The sequence below is a fragment of the Malaclemys terrapin genome, chromosome 1 (genome assembly GCF_027887155.1).
Source record: "Malaclemys terrapin pileata isolate rMalTer1 chromosome 1, rMalTer1.hap1, whole genome shotgun sequence".
NCBI lineage: Eukaryota > Metazoa > Chordata > Testudines > Emydidae > Malaclemys > Malaclemys terrapin.
In genome coordinates this window covers 353,451,241-353,469,392 of record NC_071505.1, presented here as the reverse complement: position 1 = coordinate 353,469,392, position 18,152 = coordinate 353,451,241, and the positions used below count along the sequence as shown (strand labels likewise).

General features: G+C 45.9%; 2 protein-coding genes across 2 annotated transcripts; both read left to right on the top strand.

Annotated features, from left to right (window-relative positions):
* The first annotated feature begins 4,439 nt into the window (after positions 1-4,439).
* Positions 4,440-5,456, top strand: LOC128847996 (olfactory receptor 52R1-like). The gene has a single exon (XM_054047740.1). It carries the CDS (start codon positions 4,440-4,442, stop codon positions 5,454-5,456), a length of 1,017 nt encoding a protein of 338 aa, XP_053903715.1.
* Positions 5,457-16,812: 11,356 nt separating this feature from the next.
* LOC128847895 (olfactory receptor 52R1-like) lies at positions 16,813-17,859 on the top strand. Its single transcript, XM_054047657.1, has one exon. It carries the CDS (start codon positions 16,831-16,833, stop codon positions 17,857-17,859), a length of 1,029 nt encoding a protein of 342 aa, XP_053903632.1. The 5' UTR covers positions 16,813-16,830.
* Positions 17,860-18,152: the final 293 nt, after the last annotated feature.

Sequence of the window (18,152 nt, the reverse complement as noted above, 5' to 3'; positions counted from 1 at the left end):
GATTGCACAGACCTATATTATAAATGGTGCACACTCGTGTGTCGGGTCTCAGCATGTGATGTTGCTGGAGATGCTGGTGTAAGAGAGTGTGGAACATGGCTACCTGAGAGGGAAGACACTTCTGTCTCAGAATTCACAGCTACCCCATCTCTTGCTGTGGAACTCACCTGCTCTACAAACTCAGTGCAACATGGGCGTCATGGGATAAAGTGTAAGTTTGTGGTCCTTTCCGCTCTGCACAGCCATTAAACATCCCAGGGCCCCTGCCACAGGGGATGAGTTTGCTCCAATAGCACTGGCCAAAATGTCCTTCTTTTCTTTGCATCTCTGCCCATCCAGGCTGATGCCATTCAGCAGAGAGGTGGGTGTATTTCAATGGCCCAGGGGATCATTCAAGGTGAAAAGTTGTAGAAGTACAATACAAGGCCAAATTCTGAGGCCATGGCCCATAGTTCGCTCAGGCCCCATTATGGGAAAACTCCCCTGGCCAAGAACTGAGTAAAGACCTAAGAAGACAGATATGTGTTAATACACAGAGACTGTCACCTCCTTCTCTTGAGTGTCAGGACTCTGGGTGTTAACTGGGTGGGGGTTGGCTGGAAGCTGAAGTCAGACAAATTCCAGTTGGAAATAAGGGCCAAATGTTTAGCACTGAGGGAGATTAACCACTGGAGAACTCTGCAAAGAGAAATGCTGGATTTTCCAACTCCACATGTCTGCAGACCCAGAGTGGATGCTTTCCCAGAAGATCTGTTTGAGGGCTTCATTACACTTAAAATGCTACAAAGGCTCTGTCTTACTGCTTCAGTGTAGACACTACTTACACTGACAACAGGGGTTGTCTTGTCAGTGTAGGTAATCCACGTCCCCAAGAGGTGATAGCTAGTTCAGTGGAAGAATTCCTCCCTCGACCTCATGCTGTCTTTACCAGGGTTAGGTTGATGTAGCTTCATCTCTGAGGGGTGTGAATTATTATTATTTTTTTTTTTGCTGTTTCAAAAGAAGAGCAAGGTTAAGTTATATTAGCAGAGGCTTAGCATGCAAATAACAGTAGGTGATAGTACTGCCCTACCTGGTGCTGGTTAGACCTCAATTGCAGTACTGTGTCCAATTTTGATCACCACTGTATAGAAGGGTGTAGGGAACCTGGAAAGGATCCAGAAGGAAGGCACAAAGATATTCCAAGAAATGGAATGCAAGCCGTATGAACAAGCTAAAGGAACCGGGTGTGTTTAGTTTGGAAAAGAGGAGATTGAAGGCGGGACATGACAGCGGTCTTCAGATACTTGAAAGGCTGCCTTAAAAAAGTGGAGGAAAGTTGATCTCTCTTGCCGCAGAGAGCAGGACCAGAGGCAATGGGTTGAAACTACCGCATAGCAGATTTACAGTAAATTTCAGGAAAAACCTCCTAACTGTAACAACAGGAGGAGAATGGAACAGCCGAGTCGGAAGGTTATGGAAGCTCCTTTGCTGGATGTATTCAAAAGGAGGAGGGACAGTCATCTGACTGCCTGGGATGTTTTAGACTGAACACCTCCTGCATCTTGGCAGGGGGTCAGACTAGCTGACCCTTGTGGTACCTTCTCACGCTGTGTCTCTATGATTCTACAACGTCAAATCCTGGTGTGAACCAGGCCTTGGTGACACACAAGTTATGGAGCTCAATACAGGGTGACTGGGTGAAATTTAATGACCTGTGTTATACAGGAGGGCAGACTGGATGACGTAATCGTGCCTTCTACCTAGCTGGCGTTTTCCAGTCTTCAAGCATTGGGAGTGAAATTTCCCATGCTGGATGTTTGCTTACGTTTGAATTGCTTTTTGAAACTTTCAGGCATAAGAGTTCAGCTGACTACTCGAGTGAAGCTAGGAGAACATATGTCTTGAACATGTTGTTCCATCTCCATGGTTTCCAGCAGATAAAATTCTGGTAACATTCCCCACCCAGTTAACCCAGCCTCTGGTCCTCCCGGGGTTGAGATTTAGGCTCTTGGCTGTTTGGCAGTTGAGAGCTTTTTTGTGTGCGCTGGCACTGGGCTGCAGTTTTGTCTTTTTTATTTTGGGGCCCAGCTGGATTGTTGAGTTAACCCATTTTTTTTTCTTTCTCCCGCTTCGGCCTCCTATAAGCTGCAAAGCAGCCTGGCATTGCCCTATTTTACACTATTATTTGAGGGGGCTTTATAGGCCATAGCTGCCAGGTGGTGTCCTTTAGTTAGGGGATGCAATTATCACATATTGCTTAGCCATGTTATTGGGGGAGCCACCTTTTACACGTGATGAACTGCCCCGTTTTAGAGGCAGCCTTTTTAAAGGCCTGGTTGGATTTTTATAGCAGGGGTCCACACTTTTTTTCTGGGACCAAAGGCCATGAAGGAGTAGGCTATGCCTGGGCACTGAGCCTTTAGGAATAGCAAAAAGGCCATTGCTTTGGGGGAATTTTTGAATGGGAATGGATTTTCCCAGGCCAGGCTTTATCAAGCCCATTTTTTTGGATTCTACGGACTTGTTGGGTTAAATATTGTTGGAGCTGGGCTCTGGTTTTGCCATCCCTTTAGTTTTGTTTGGCTTAGTGGTTTTTTGTTTTGTTTTGTTTGTTTTTTGTGTTTGTTTGTTTTATTGTAATGGCTGGCCGGGGTTGAGATTCAGGTTTCTAGATGTTTGGTAGCAGAGAGCTTGTTTGTGTGCGCCGGCCTTGGGCTGAAGTTTTATTTCTTATCTTTGGGCCCAATTCGATTGTCAAGTTAACCTTTTTACCCCCTTTCTCCCCCTTCGGCCTCCTAGAGCCTGCAAAGGAATTTTTTATTTGACACTTACCCCTTTAACCCTTTTCAAAATATTTTTAATGCATATAAAGATGTTAGCTATATACAATGCTGGTGCTTACCCAGGGGACCCCATGGGGGGGATTTTCTTGTGACATCATAAACCGTGTTGTTGACTTGCATTAATTATATTCCTAAATATTTTTTTTAAAAGACTCCCTTTCCAGCTTTTCCATTGTTTTCTAACCTTCTCAGATATTTGTATTTTGAAATTTCCCTTCCTTTTTAATAGTTTGTGTAACAGAGACCACTGTATTTGTCTCCTTTTTGAGGTAGGAGGGGGCTCTGCTTTTGCCTTTTGTGAATTAGTTCCGAATGAAATTTTGGTTCATCAATCTCTCCGTAATTCTGGTGTTTGTAACTCTAAGATTCTACTGTAGGTGCTGTTTAACACCCTGCTTGACTACTCATGGCTTGGAAAGTGTTTTATCACCTGAGGTGGTATGAGTACATTACACTGCTTCTTTCCAAATGCAGAACTAGGAACTCACTTATATATCTTTTAGGATTTATTATTCTTAATATATTTAATAACCTCCTTTTTGTGATCCTTAACCCTGCCAAGCATGGATTTTTTCCTTGATATATTTCACTTCCCTGAACAATTTTCAAAACTTCCAATTTGTATTCCTTGGTATCTATTTTTCCTTTCTCCCATATGTTGCTTTCCCCTGCCTAATTGCTGCCTTCACTTTGCCACTGAAGTGGGTTTTTTAGCCAAAGTTGTCGACTTACTTGACTGTGGAATAATGACTTCTTAAGCTATCTAAAACTCTTGTTCAGGAACTCCCAATTGTCAATCCCATTTTTCTGTCCACCTTTTCCTCCCAATCTTTTTTTTTTTTTTTATAATTTGCGATAGCTTTGGGGAATTAGCCCTTTTGAAGCATTTAGTGTCTATAGATATTACTGGTTGGGAATTCATCTCTGTTTCTCAATTACAATGTAATATAATCAGTTCTGGTCTTTGTTTTCCTTTCCTCCATCATATGCCCACTTTTTCGTCTCATTTCTAAATAGTCCCAGACTTTTCAGTTACTTTGCATATGGCAGCCTCCCCCATTCTCAAAGCCTGTCTCAGAATTCCCCTTTTTATCTGCTATATCCTTTACAGAAACTGGGTGACTAAAATTGAGTGTGTGTCCACAGCAGGTTATTCTCCAACCATTTCCTTATGAATTGGAACATTGTCTTTGTTTTGCCCACTGCTGCGAATGAGCTGGTGTTTCCACAGAGTTGCTATCAGGGATGACAAGGTCTTTTCCCTGAGGTGTATTTCCTGCTAGTGCCTATTAATGTTTCCCACACCACGATGTATGCAAATTATTGACACAGGGAGCCCCATTGGTATTAGTATGGTCAGTTGTTTATAATTCATTTCTCTAAATAATGAAAATGTTATTTTTCAATGTGTGAAGAGGCATCAATCTGCTTCACCCATGAGAACGGCCTCCAGTAACGCATGAACTGTCTGATATTCACATTGTCTCTTCATCCAGGCATTTGCACTGCAACCATCACCTTAGACCCTGGGAATATACAGAAAGTCGGGGGAACATACGGTACAAGTAGGAGACATCGTTCTGCCTCGGAGTTGGACAACTTCTCTCCTGCTTCATGTCAAATTCCAACTCAACCGAATTCACCAACCCCTCCACCTTCATCCTGCTGGGCATTCCTGGCCTTGAGGTAGCACATGTCTGGATCTCCATCCCCTTCTGTGCAGTCATCTTGGGGAACTTCACCATCCTCTTCATCGTGAAGAGGGAGCCGAGCCTCCATGAGCCCATGTACTATTTCCTTTGCATGCTGGCTGTCACCGACCTGGTCCTGTCCACGTCTACCATGCCCAAAATGCTGAGCATCTTCTGGTTCAATTCCAGGGAGATCGATTTCAGTGCCTGCCTCACCCAGCTGTACTCCATTCACTGCTTCTCAGCGATAGAGTCTGGAATCTTTGTGGCCATGGCTGTGGATCGGTACGTAGCCATCTGTTATCCCCTGAGACATTCCACCATCCTGACAAACCGCATGGTGGTCAAGATTGGCCTGGCTGTGGTGCTGCGTGGCAGCACGCTAGCACTGCCCTATCCCTTCCTGGTGAGGCACTGGCCATATTGCAGAACCAACATCATCCCCCATACGCACTGTGAGCACATGGCTGTGGTGAAGCTGGCCTGTGCCGACATCCACATCAGTAGTTACTATGGCCTATTTGTGCTATTATGTAGGATTGGTCTAGATGTATTTTTTATTGCCCTGTCCTATACACAGATCCTCAAGGCAATCTTCAGTCTCCCCACAAAGGATGCCCGGCTCAAGACTTTTGGGACCTGCGGCTCCCACCTCTGTGTCATCTTAGCCTTTTACATCCCTACTCTCTTCTATTCTCTCACATCCCGATTTGGACACAATTTGCCCATTCATTTCCACGTTTTTATTGCCAACGTGTACCTCCTGGTGCCCCCCATGCTAAACCCCATCATCTATGGGGTGAGGACCAAACAGATCCGGGACAGGCTGCTCCGGATCTTTACTCATAACGGGACTACAGTTTTCTCCTGGTGCTCTAGGTCTCAGACCAAGCTCCATGCAGACCTGGCTGGTGACATGGTGCTGGGCCCTCTTCCCTGAATCACTTACTGGACAGTCAAAAGAGGGGTTTTTTGGTACAGAAAGAGAGCTTTTAAGTGATTATAGGTGAAAGGAAACAGATCTAAGTAGATTACCATGAAAAATAAAACAAAACCACAGTCTGAGCTTAATGTGCTAGTTAGTGTTTGAATCCAGCAGTGTCTCACCCAGTTAGGTCATACAAGCAGGATGAGCATTTGCCCCCCAGTTCTGTCTTTTTCCTCCGGTACTTTCAGGTGTGATAACTCTGTCACCATGTGACTTCTCCCTTTTATGTCTTCTTCCAAATTGCTAGAAAGCCCTTTTGCTGTAACCCAGGTCAAACAGTTCCCATTGCGCAGTGCAGCATGTGAGTCTGCGGCCTGAATTAGGGTCTTTTGGTAGCACCATGTTAGAAATATTAAACTTCTGTACCGGTGCCCCCTTTCACACAGCAAGCCTCTGAGTGCAATCCCCTTATAAACTAAAAACACTTTTAAATATATTTACCAGTATAAATGCTTGGGACAAAGTGGGATTTGGGGCGGAGGCTGACAGCCCAGGACCCCCCATGTAATAACTTTGTGACCCTCCTCAGGAGTCCCAACCCCCAGTTTGAGTACCCCTGATGTAGTGCCATTTCTGGGGTAATTCTTGTGCTTGTGTGCATTTCCTCAGTAAGCCATTAACAGCATTTGGCCTATTTTTTGTTGTACCTGAAGGCTGCTTGTGGGTGTTCTCAATTTCACAATATATTTTAGTAGCACATACATAACTATATGTCATAACTTCATAGACAATGACAGGACATACAACTTAACAGGATATTAATGTAAAAATAGATTAAGACTTTTAGAATGAAACCTCACAAGGCATCCTTTGTACACAACATACCATCATTTTAAGACAGTGGTGAATATGGGGGTGCCAGGATGTCACAATCTCCACCTCCGTCCCCTCCCAGCTGGGCTCCCTCTGCTCCAGGACTGGAATGGGAGCCGTTGCAGCCTGACAAGGAGCCTACGGTGAGTTCTGCCAAGACACAGCACTGGGGCCAACAAGCCAATCTGGAGTGGTGAAGGAAGCCAGGAAGCCGAATAAAAGCAGCTAAGGGTTGGGAGAAGGGTTCTGAGGCAGGTGGGTGAGGCTGTGCATCACACATCTTGTGGACCCTAAAGCTCAGCTACAAAGTCCTGAAGGAAGAGACCATTGTGTGGCTTATTTCCTTAACTTTCAGCTCCCTTTTGTTCTTCCCACCTGGGAACGTGTAGCCCTTTGCCCTGAGACTGGCCCCGGATGCAGGATAGGGATCAGCTTTGAAGCTAGGAGGACAACAGCTGAGAGAGGAGGAAGGATCAGCCCCTCTGTTAGCTTGGAAGGTGGGATATTGGGCAGAGGCCGGGGTGGCTGTGATAGCTCACAGGGAGGGAGATAAACAGCACATCTACCATTAGCTGGCTATTTACACACCTACACGGCACCTTATCTGGAACTACAGGGCAGCCATTGCCCAGGGGCTGAAGCTGAACAGTGAAGCTTGTTACGATACAGATATGCAGGCCATCTGAAAGGCCTATACTTTAAGAATGTAGGTGTATGTTTATCACTTAGCTAGTTATAGAGGTAGAAAAGAAAGAATCTGTATAAGGTCCATCTCTCCCTGTGACGGTCTGAGGCCCTGCTCTTAGGATAAGGCCTTTGGCCAAGCAGCAGAGGCAGCCATGAGCTGGGAAGCGAACGGTCACATCCTCACCTCCCAAACGAGTAAGGCTCTGGGGCTGTTAGGAAGGGGATCCGATCTATCACCTCCAGAGAAAGGGAAGAGCCTAGAACATGTAAAAGGAAATTTCATTTGATAGTTTTCGGTCTGGTAAGAACTCACTTATCAATAGACACAGCTGGGAAACCCTTATGTCTGTATAGATGTAGTTGTGAAAATCTCACTTCTATATTGTTTTGCCATTATAGTTCCCACTTTGCTATTGTTTATTTGCATGGGCTCTGTCTGGTTCTGTGATTGTTTCTGGCTGCTGTATAATTCATTTTGCTGGGTGTAAACTAATGAAGGTGGTGGGATATAATTTGTTAGAGAATCATGTTACAATATGTTAGGATTGGTTAGGTACATTTCTGTAAAATGATTGGTTAAGGTATAGCTGAGAATATTGCTATATAAATTAGGGGCAAACAGGAAGTAAGTTGGGATTTGAAAATAAGGAAAAAGGAACTTGGATTTAAGCTTGCTGGAAGTTCACCCCAATAAACATCGAACTGTTTGCACCTTCGGACTTTGGGTATTGCTGCTCTCTGTTCACTCCTCCTCGTCATCCTCGTCCTGCATAGCAACATCGATGGCATCATTCATCATCTCCTCCTTCATGTCCATGCTCTCCAACTGCTTCTCAAACTCCATCATGATCTTCTGGATCTGGGGCAGCTTCAGCTGGAGGGGGAGGAGAATATACAGTCACTGCCCTGGGGAAATCGAGTGCACTGGCCCTACAGTACCCCATGATGGGAGAAGCCAGGCTGGAGTAGTCAGTAGCTCCCCCATGGGCAGCACTCCTGCCCCACTGCCCAGTCCGGCTGGCAGAAGCCCACATATCTGTCTGTTCATATTGGCCATGGCCTTGGTGACACTCTTCATACCTTATTTCAGTGTGACTGGTGAGGACGTGACCGTACACTTTCCAGCTTATGGTTGCCCCTGCAGTTTAGCTAAAGGTCTTAGCTTAAGAACAAGGCCTGAGACAGTCATAGTGAGAGAAGGCCTATAAACAGGCATACTGTGATTTTGATTCTTTTTTTATACCTCTATAACTAGCTAGGGGATAAGAGTACACCTAAATTCTTAAATGATAGGCCTTTGCAGACAGGCCTGAATATCTATATATATGAGTCAACAGTGTGCCCTTATTGCCAAGAAGGTTAACAGCATTTTGGGCTGTATAAGTAGGGGCATTGCCAGCAGATCGAGGGACATGATCATTCCCCTCTATTCGGCATTGGTGAGGCCTCATCTGGAGTACTGTATCCAGTTTTGGGCCTCACACTACAAGAAGGATGTGGAAACATTCAAAAGAGTCCAGCGAAGGGCAAGAGAAATGATTAGGGGGCTGGAGAGCACATGATTTATGAGGAGAGGCTGAGGTATCTGGGATTATTTAGTCTGCAGAAGAGAAGAATGAAGGGGGATTTGATAGCTGCTTTTAACTACCCGAAAGGGGGTTCCAAAGAGCATGGATCTAGACTGATCACAATGGTAGCAGATGACGGAACAAGGAGTAATGGTCTCAAGTTGCAGTGGGGGAGGTTTAGGTTGAATATTAGGAAACTCTTTTTCACTAGGAGTGCGGTGAAGCACTGGAATGGGTTACCTAAGGAGGTGGTGGAAGTTTTTAAGGCTGAGCTTGACAAAGCCCAGGCTGGGATGATTTAGTTGAAGTTGGTCCTGCTTTGAGCAGGGGGTTGGACTAGATGACCTCCTGAGGTCCCTTCCAACCTTGAGATTCTATGATTCTATGAAACATGAAGTATAAAGGGCGAGTCCTAGGGCTCAGTTGGGCTGCAGCTGCAAAAAGAGAAAGACACTTCCCTGCTCACTCCTGAGCTGGCAGACTGCAGTGGATCTCCACTGAGTTGAGGCCTAGCCAGAGTCCTGGACCCACCAGTGGCCCAAGGCACCAAGGAGCCTCTAGAATTGTCTCTGGCCTTCTGCACAGACAAACTGGAGGACCTCTTATGGATCCAGGTACCTCACAAGGATAGAGAAGGAAGTAGCCCAGGAGCAGCCGAACCTAATCTGGCGGCATGGCAGACAGAGACAACAATTGTGTGTTTTGACTGGATTCCATGTTGACCCAGGGGCTGAATTCTCTGCCACTATTAGGGCCCTGAGCTGAGACTTTTTCCAGCATGTAATGGGAGTGCAGACTCACCACCACGGCATCTCCTGCTGGTTACTCTGAGAATTAGCTCAGTCGAGCTGTGGAGCGCCCTCTGCAGGTGATATCTCATCTGGCATTGCTCTGCTGTCTCCACCGTCTCTGGACCCACATCACTCTTTGGACCACGGCATCCTCTTTAGGACACAGCCCTCCATCCGTGCCCCAACTCCATTCTCTCCCCTTCCGAGGATATCAGCAGTCCTCAATTCAGCCCTGTGCTGCAGTGGCAAGCTGCAGTCCTTTATCTGACCACTCCCTCCAGCATCCAGTGTGGCAAAAGGGGGGGAGGGGGAACCCGGGCCTGCCCACTTCTCTGGGCCCCAGCTAATCGACCTTTGAGTGGCAGACATTTTCTGCCTTCTTCCACTCAGGTCTACTGCCTGCCTTCCCTGGGCCACTTCCCCGTAGCCCTTGCACCCACTCAGCCCTTGTGTCAGGGTCAGCAGTCAGGGTCAGCCAGCAGTCCCACTGCCCTTCTACCCTGCCCAGAACTGCTCTGTCCAGGATGCTGTAGAAAGTCAGTTCCTCTCCTAGGAGCCAGTCCCCCTCCCTTGCTGGTCAGGGAGAGACTGATCTATCCTCTGGTCAGCAGCCTTTTTCTAGGGCAAGTCCGGCCCTGATTGGCTTCCCACAGGCCCTTTCTAATTGGCTGCTGCTCTGCACGGCCTCTCTGGCCCGTTTTAACCCTTTCCTCTCCAGGATGGGGCAGCCGCACCACTACACTGACCCACACTGAGTAAGGCCTTTGGGCTAATGGTTCTTTTCTGCCCTGCCCTGATGCAGTCTAAAGACCTGAACTCACTATCATTTTGCCTGGACCACTGGCCAGAGCCCCAGGCTGTGGGGTACACAGCTAACTCCTAACTGTGGGTGACACCCAGCAACACACTGAAGTGGAGTGGCCTCCCACTGATCTGGGGGGGAGGGACCACCGTTAATCCATCCTGAGGAATCTTAGTAGGGGTGATGGTATGAGTAATGTGGAATCTGTAAAAAAAATCATCAGAGGAAGTCCATGAAAGCTTATGTTCTAATACATTTGTTAGTCTTTAAGGTGCCATAGAAATCCTTGATTGTTTTTGATAAAAAAACCCAGAAAGATAGCATGGGAAAATCTTCTGTAAAAACAGAAGAGTCACTTCAGTCCCTGGAAAAATCATGGAGCAAGTCCTCAAAGAATCCATTTTGAAGCACTTGGAGAAGAGGATGATCTGGAACAGTAAACATGGTTCACTAAGTGCAAGTCATGCCTGACCAACCTGATTGCCTTCCATGATGAGATCTCTGCCTCTGTGGACATAGGGAAAGCAGTGGACGTGATATACCTTGATTTTAGCAAAGCTTTTGATATGGTCTTCCATTGTATTCTTTCCAGCAAGTTATAAAACATGGATTGCATGAACGGACTAAAGGTGGATAGAAAGCTGGCTAGATCATTGGCCTCAAAGGGTATTGGACAGTTGGATGTCTAGTTTTCAGCTGGTATCAAGGGAAGTGCCCCAGGGATCAGTCCTGGACCTGATTTTTTTCAATATCTTCATTAATGATCTGGATGATGGGATGGATTTCACCCTCAGAAGTTTGCAGATGACACTAAGAGGGTGGGAGAGGTAGATACACTGAAGGGTAGGGATAGGTCCAGAGTGACCTACAGAAAGTGGAGGATTGGGCCAAAAGAAATCTGATGAGGTTCAACAAGGACAAGTGCAGAGTCTTGCACTTAGGATGGAATAATTCCATGCACAGCTACAAGATAGGGACCGACTGGCTAAGTGGCAGTTCTGCAGAAAAGTAACTGGGGATTACAGTGGACAAAAAGTTGTATATGAGTCAACAGTGTGCCCTTGTTGCCAAGAAGGGTAATGTCTGATTGGGCTTCATAGGGAGGATTATTGCCAGCAGATCGAGGGAAGTGATTATTTCCCTCTATTTGGGACTGGTGAGGCCATATCTGAAGTATTGCATCCAGTTTTCTCCCCACCTCCTGTCTCCTGGAGAAAGGATGTGGACAAATTGAAGAGAGTCCAGCGAAGGGCAATGAAAATGATTAGGGAGTTTTGGCACATGTCTTATGAGGAGAGGCTGAGGGAACTGGGGTTATTTAGTCTGTAGAAGAGAAGAGTGAGGGGGGATTTGATAGCAACCTTCAACTACTTGAAAGGGGGTTCCAAAGAGGATAGAGCTCGGCTGTTCTCAGTGCTGGCAGATGACAGAACAAGGAACAATGGTCTCAAGTTGCAGTGGGGGAGGTCTAGGTTGGATATTAGGAAACACAATTTCACTAGGAGGGTGGTGAAGCACTGGAATGGCTTACCTAGGGAGGGGAATCTATGTAAGTGCAAGATCAGCAGGGGGAGGCAAACAGGGTACCTGTCGTGGGGCCTTGCAATTTAAAAGGGCTCATGGCTCCCAACCCTCGCTACTGTGGCAGCGTCCATAGCCCCGGGCCATTTAAATCAGCCCCACAGCCACAGGTGATGCAGGCTGGGCAGTGCTGAAAGGCTGGATGAGGAAGGCTTGCGCCCCAGCTCCAGTCCTTCTGCCCTTTCCGGGGGCCTGGAGACCTGCCCCCATACCAGTAAGATTTGTAATTTAATTTCACCGCTTTCCCCCAAAGCAACACCAGTGACTGTGATGTGTTGGCAAGTTTCTGATTGGGAGATGAAGTGGAGTCTTGGAGTTCACAGCTCACATGAGAGGGATCTCACAACCTCCAGCTACTTCTGGAAACCTCAGATTCACCTTGAGAAGATGGTGCAGACTCAGCCTCCCTCTTCCTGCCTTCCCTCTGCATCCCACCCAATGAACAGTCCCTGCCAGAACGGGAGTCCATTTCCCTCTTGGCATGACGGAGAGACCATGATTATGGCAGGGAAGTCAGGACTCCTGGGTTCTGTCTGTCATCCTGCCATCAATCTCTGTGTGGTCTTGGCCAATTTATGTCTCACAGTGTCTCAGTTTACCTATCTGAATAATGGGGATACGTTCGTATAGCCTTTCCTTTGTTAGGTGTTTTGTAGAGCCTTCAAAGAAAGGTGCTGCACAGGATGATGATAGTTACTGATGAGAATTTCTGATCTCTGATCTTTTAGCAACAGCCCCGTGTGTTAGCAGAAAGTGTGTGTGTCTCCCCTCAGTCATCTCCAGATCTGTTTGTCTACTATCTACCCATCCCTCCTGGCAATTTACAGGGTATCAGGACATAGGCATTATCCCTACTTTTCTTCCTAATTAATTATAGTTTGTAAATATACACAAATACAGGGAGCAGCCAATTCCTCTAAGACTCTGCACTGAGTCCAAGAGTTCTTATCTCCCTTAGGGAAGATCCTTAATTGCTGTTTACTCCGAAAGCTGGATAAATAACACAGAAGTGCAGACTGGCTTTTCTCCAGCCTGTTTACATTAACGTGCCACTTCTCTGCTAGAGGCTGAGTGAGCCCCATTGGGATTGCACAGAATTATATTATAAACGGTGCACACTAGTGTGACAGGTTTCAGAGTAGGATGTTGCTGCAGATGCTGGGGTGAGAGAGGCTTTGGGCACGGCTACCTGAGGGGGATTCCCAGGGAAGACACTTCCAACTCAGAATTCACATGTACCATCTCTTGCTGGGGCACTCACCTGCTCGACAAACTCAGTGCAACGTGTGCATCATGGGATACAGTGTAAGTATGCGGTACTTTCCGCTCTGCACAACCATTAATAGCCAATAGCAATGGCCAAAATGTCCTTCTTTTCTTTGCATCCCTGTCCGTCCCAGCTGATGCCATTCAGTGCGGATGTGGCTGTATTTCAGTGGCCCAGGGGATCATTCAAGGTGATATGTGGTAGAAGTACAATACAAGGTGAAATTCTGAGGCCCATGGCCCATAGTTCGTTCAGACCCCGCTATGGCAAAACTCCCCTGGAAAAGAACTGAGTAAAGACCTGAGAAGCCAGGCCATTAAATTTCATCCAGTTACCCTGTATTGAGCCCCTTCACTTGTGTGTCACCAAGGCCTGGTTCACACCAGGATTTTACATTGAAGAATGATAGAGACACTGCGTGAGAAGGTACCACAGGGTCAGCTAGTCTGACCCCCTGCCAAGATGCAGGAAGTATTCAGTCTACAACATCAGAGGCAGATGACTGTCCCTCCTCCTTTTGAATACATCTAGCAAAGGAGCTTCCATAACCTTCTGAGTCGTCTGTTCCATTCTCCTCCTGTTGTTACAGTTAGGAGGTTTTTCCTGAAATTTACTGTAAATCTGCTATGCGATAGTTTGAACCCATTGCCTCTGGTCCTGCTCTCTGCGGCAAGAGAGATCAACTTTCCTCCACTTTTTTGAGGCAGCCTTTCAAGTATCTGAAGACCGCTTTTATGTCCCGCCTTCAATCTCCTCTTTTCCAAATTAAACACACCCAGTTCCTTTAGCTTGTTCATACGGCTTGCATTCCATTTCTTGGAATATCTTTGTGCCTTCCTTCTGGATCCTTTCCAGGTTCCCTACACCCTTCTATACAGTGGTGATCAAAATTGGACACAGTACTGCAACTGAGGTCTAACCAGCACCAGGTAGGGCAGTACTATCACCTACTGTTATTTGCATGCTAAGCCTCTGCTAATATAACTTAACCTTGCTCTTTTTTTTTTGAAACAGCAAAAAAAAAAAAAAAAAATCCACACCCCTAAGAGATGAAGCTACATCAACCTAACCTGTTATAGACAGCATGAGGTCAAGGGAGGAACTCTTCCACTGAACGAGCTATCACCTCTTGGGGAGGTGGATTGACACTGACAAGACAACCCCTGCTGTCGGTGTAAGCAGTGTCTACACTGAAGCAGTAAGACAGAGCCTTTGTAGCATTTTAAGTGTAGACAAACCCTCAAGCAGATCTTCCAGGTAAGCATCCAGTCTGGGTCTGCAGACTCTTTGCAGTGTTCTCCAGTGGTTAATCTCCCTCAGTACTAAACAGTTGGCCCTTATTTCCAACTGGAATTTATCTGACTTCAGCTTCCAGCCACTGGGCCTTGCTCTGCCTTTCTCCACAATATTAAAGAGCCCAATACTTCTATATAAGATAAATACATCAATTACTTTAAGTGTCTCTCTATCCGGCATTTTCTCCCACCTGTTCAATTTTTCAACATCCCTTTTGAAAGGAGGAACCCAGAACTGGACACAGTCAGTTACACCAATGCCATGTGCAGAGGTAAAATCCTTCCCCTGCTTCAACTCACCACTCCCCTGTCTATGCATCCAAGGATCACATCAGCCCTTTTGGCCACAGCATCACACTGGGATCTCACAATGAGTTGGGTGTCCAAAGTGACCCCTAAATCCATTTCAGGGTCCCTGTGTTCCATAATACCATGCCCTAGTCTGAGGATCAGGCCGGCATTCCCCGTTCCAAGATGATAACTTTGCATTTGAGTGTATTAAAACATTTGATTTTGCATAGGCCCAGCTCACCAAATGCTCCATACCAACTGGTATGCCTGCCCCGGCCTCCTCATTTTAACCACTCTGCAAATCTTTGGGTCGTTCACAAATTTTATCTGCAGTGATTTTCTATTTGCTTCCAGATCATTGATGAAAATATTGAATAGCATCCAGCCTAGAACTGATCCCTGCAGAATCCCCACTAGAAACACCCCCATTCCCCAACAATGGTCAATTCACAACTGGTTTCTGAGATCTGTCAGTTAGCTAGTTTTTATCCCATTTTACGTGTTCTCTACTGATATTGTACAATGTTTCTTTGTTTATCTGAATAGTTTCCCCCACAAAATCTAATGTCTCAGAGAAATTAAGGTTCAGTGCATCTGTGCAGTTCCCTTCATCAACCAAACATGTACTCTCATTAAATGAAGAAATTGGAATTATTTGACAAGACCAGTTTTCCATAAACCATGTTGTTGACTGGCATTAATTATAATCCTAGATGGTTTTTTTTCAGTGATCCCATACCAGCTTTTCCATTGTTTTCTAACCTTCTCAGATATTTGTATTTTGAAATTTCCCTTTTTTAAAATAGTTTAATATTTAACAGAGGCCTGCCCTGTATTTGCCTCCTTTTTGAGATGGGAGGGGGCTCTACTTTTGCCTATTGTGTACGGCTTCCGAATGAAATTTGTGGTTCATCAATCTCTCCATAATTCTGGTGTTTGTAACTCTAAGATTCTACTGTAGGTGCTGTTTAACACCCTGCTTGACTACTCATGGCTTGGAAAGTGTTTTATCACCTGAGGTGATATGAGTACACCACACTGCTTTTTTCCAAATGCAGAACAAAACTATTTCTTGAATACATCTGCCTTTTCTGAAACATGAAAAAGATTCCTTTACCCTTCTAGGAACTCACTTAAATATTTTCTGGGATTTCTTATTTTCTTAATATACTTAATAAAGTCCTTTTTGTGATCCTTAACTCTGCCAAGCATGGATTTTCTTTGATATCTTTAACTTCCCTGGTCAATTTTCAAAACTTCCAATTTGTATTCCTTGGTATCTCTTTTTTTTTTTCTCCCATGTGTTATATGTTGCTTTCCCCTGCCTAATTGCTGCCTTCACTTTGACACTAAAGTGGGTTTTTAGCTGAAAAAGAAGGTGGACAACTTTGGCTATCTAAAACTCTTGTTCAAGAACTTCCAATTTTCATTCCCATTTTTCCATCCCACTTTTCCTCCCAATCATTTTTTCTGATAATTTGCCTCAGCTTTGGGGAATTAGTCCTTTTGAAGCACTAAGTGTCTATAGATATTACTGGTTGGGGACTCTTCTCTGTTTCTCAATTTGAATGTAATGTAATCAGCTCCATTCTTTTTTTCCCTTTCCTCAATCATATGCTCCCTTGTTGTTCTCTTCTCTAAACAGTCCCAGACTTTTCAGTCACTCTGCACATGTCCGCCTCCCCCATTCTCAACGTCTGTCTAAGAATTCCTCTTTTTATCTGCTATATCCTTTACAGAAACTGGGTGACCAAAACTGAGTGTGTGTCCACAGCAGGTTATTCTCCAGTCCTTTCCTTATGCATCCGAACATTGCCTTTTTTGCCCAGTGCTTCGAATGAACTGCTGTTTCCATAGTGTTGCTATCAGTGACGACAAGGTCTTTCTCTGAGGTGTATTTCCAGCTAGTGCCCATTAATTTTTCCCACACCATGATGTGTACAAATTATTGATGCAGGGAGCCCCATTGGCATTAGTGGGGTCAGTTGTTGATAATTAATTTCTCTGAATAATGAAAATGTCACTTTTCAGTGTGTGAAGAGCCGTCAATCTGCTTCACCCATGAGAACAGCCTCCAGGAGTGCATGAAATGTCTGATATTCATATTGTCTCTTCATCCAGGCAGTTGTGCTGCAACCATCGCCCTAGGCATATACAGAAAGTCAGGGGAACATACGGTACAAGTAGGAGACACCATTCTGCTTCGAGTTGGACAACATCTCCCCTACTCCATGTCAGATTCCAACACAACCGAATTCACTAACCCCTCCACCTTCATCCTGCTGGGCATTCCTGGCCTGGAAGCAGCCCATATCTGGATCTCTATCCCCTTCTGCGCCATGTACATCATAGTCATCTTGGGGAACTTCACCATCCTGTTCATTGTGAAGAGGGAGCTAAGCCTCCATGAGCCCATGTACTATTTCCTTTGCATGCTGGCCATCACTGACCTGGTCCTGTCCACGTCCACCGTGCCTAAAATACTGAGCATCTTCTGGTTCAATTCCAGGGAGATCGATTTCAGTGCCTGCCTCGCCCAGCTGTACTTCATTCACTGCTTCTCAGCAATAGAGTCTGGAATCTTCGTGGCCATGGCTGTGGATCGGTACGTGGCCATCTGTTATCCCCTGAGACATTCCACCATCCTGACAAATCGCATGGTGGTCAAGATTGGCCTGGCCGTGGTGGTGCGTGGAAGCATGCTCGCACTGCCCTATCCCTTCCTGGCGAGGCATTGGCCATATTGCAGAACCAACATCATCCCCCATACGCACTGTGAGCACATGTATGTGGTAAAACTAGCCTGTGCCGACATCCGCGTCAGTAGTTACTATGGCCTATTTGTGCTAATCTGTAGAATTGGACTAGATGTGTTTTTTATTGTTGTGTCCTATACCCAGATCCTCAGGGCCATCTTCAGCCTCCCCACAAAGGACGCCCGGCTCAAGACTTTTGGGACCTGCAGCTCGCACCTCTGTGTCATTTTAGCCTTTTACATCCCAACTCTCTTCTCTTCCCTCACATCCCGATTTGGGCACAATTTACCCCTTCATTTCCATGTTTTTATTGGCAACGTGTACCTCCTTGTGCCCCCCATGCTAAACCCCATCATCTACGGGGTGAGGACCAAACAGATCCGGGACAGGCTGCTCCAGCTCTTAACTCATAAAGGGACTAAAGTTTTCTCCTGGTGCTCTAGGTCTCAGACCAAGCTCCATGCAGACCTGGCTGGTCACATGGTCCTGGGCCGTCTTCCCTGAATCACTTACTGGAGAGTCAAAGAGACAATAAACCCTTTCCTGGCCTTACTGTGCTTTCTTAGCATGACATACTATGGAATTGGTTTATCTACAGCTCATTAACACATAGAGTTGCCACCTTTCAAATTGTAATTCTAATTGTAACTGGACACCTCTTACACCTGGAGACCTGGCCCTTGTCCCACCTTTCCCCCCAAAATCCCCACCACTGCTCCACATCTTCTGTCAAGGCTCCACCCACTTCTTGGCCTTTCCCCCCTAAGGCTCTGCCCCTGTTTCTCACTCCTCTCCAT

Excerpts from the sequence above, each read along its gene's own strand:
- LOC128847996 (XM_054047740.1), top strand. The coding sequence starts at position 4,440 with ATGTCAAATTCCAACTCAACCGAATTCACCAACCCCTCCACCTTCATC.
- LOC128847895 (XM_054047657.1), top strand. The coding sequence starts at position 16,831 with ATGTCAGATTCCAACACAACCGAATTCACTAACCCCTCCACCTTCATC.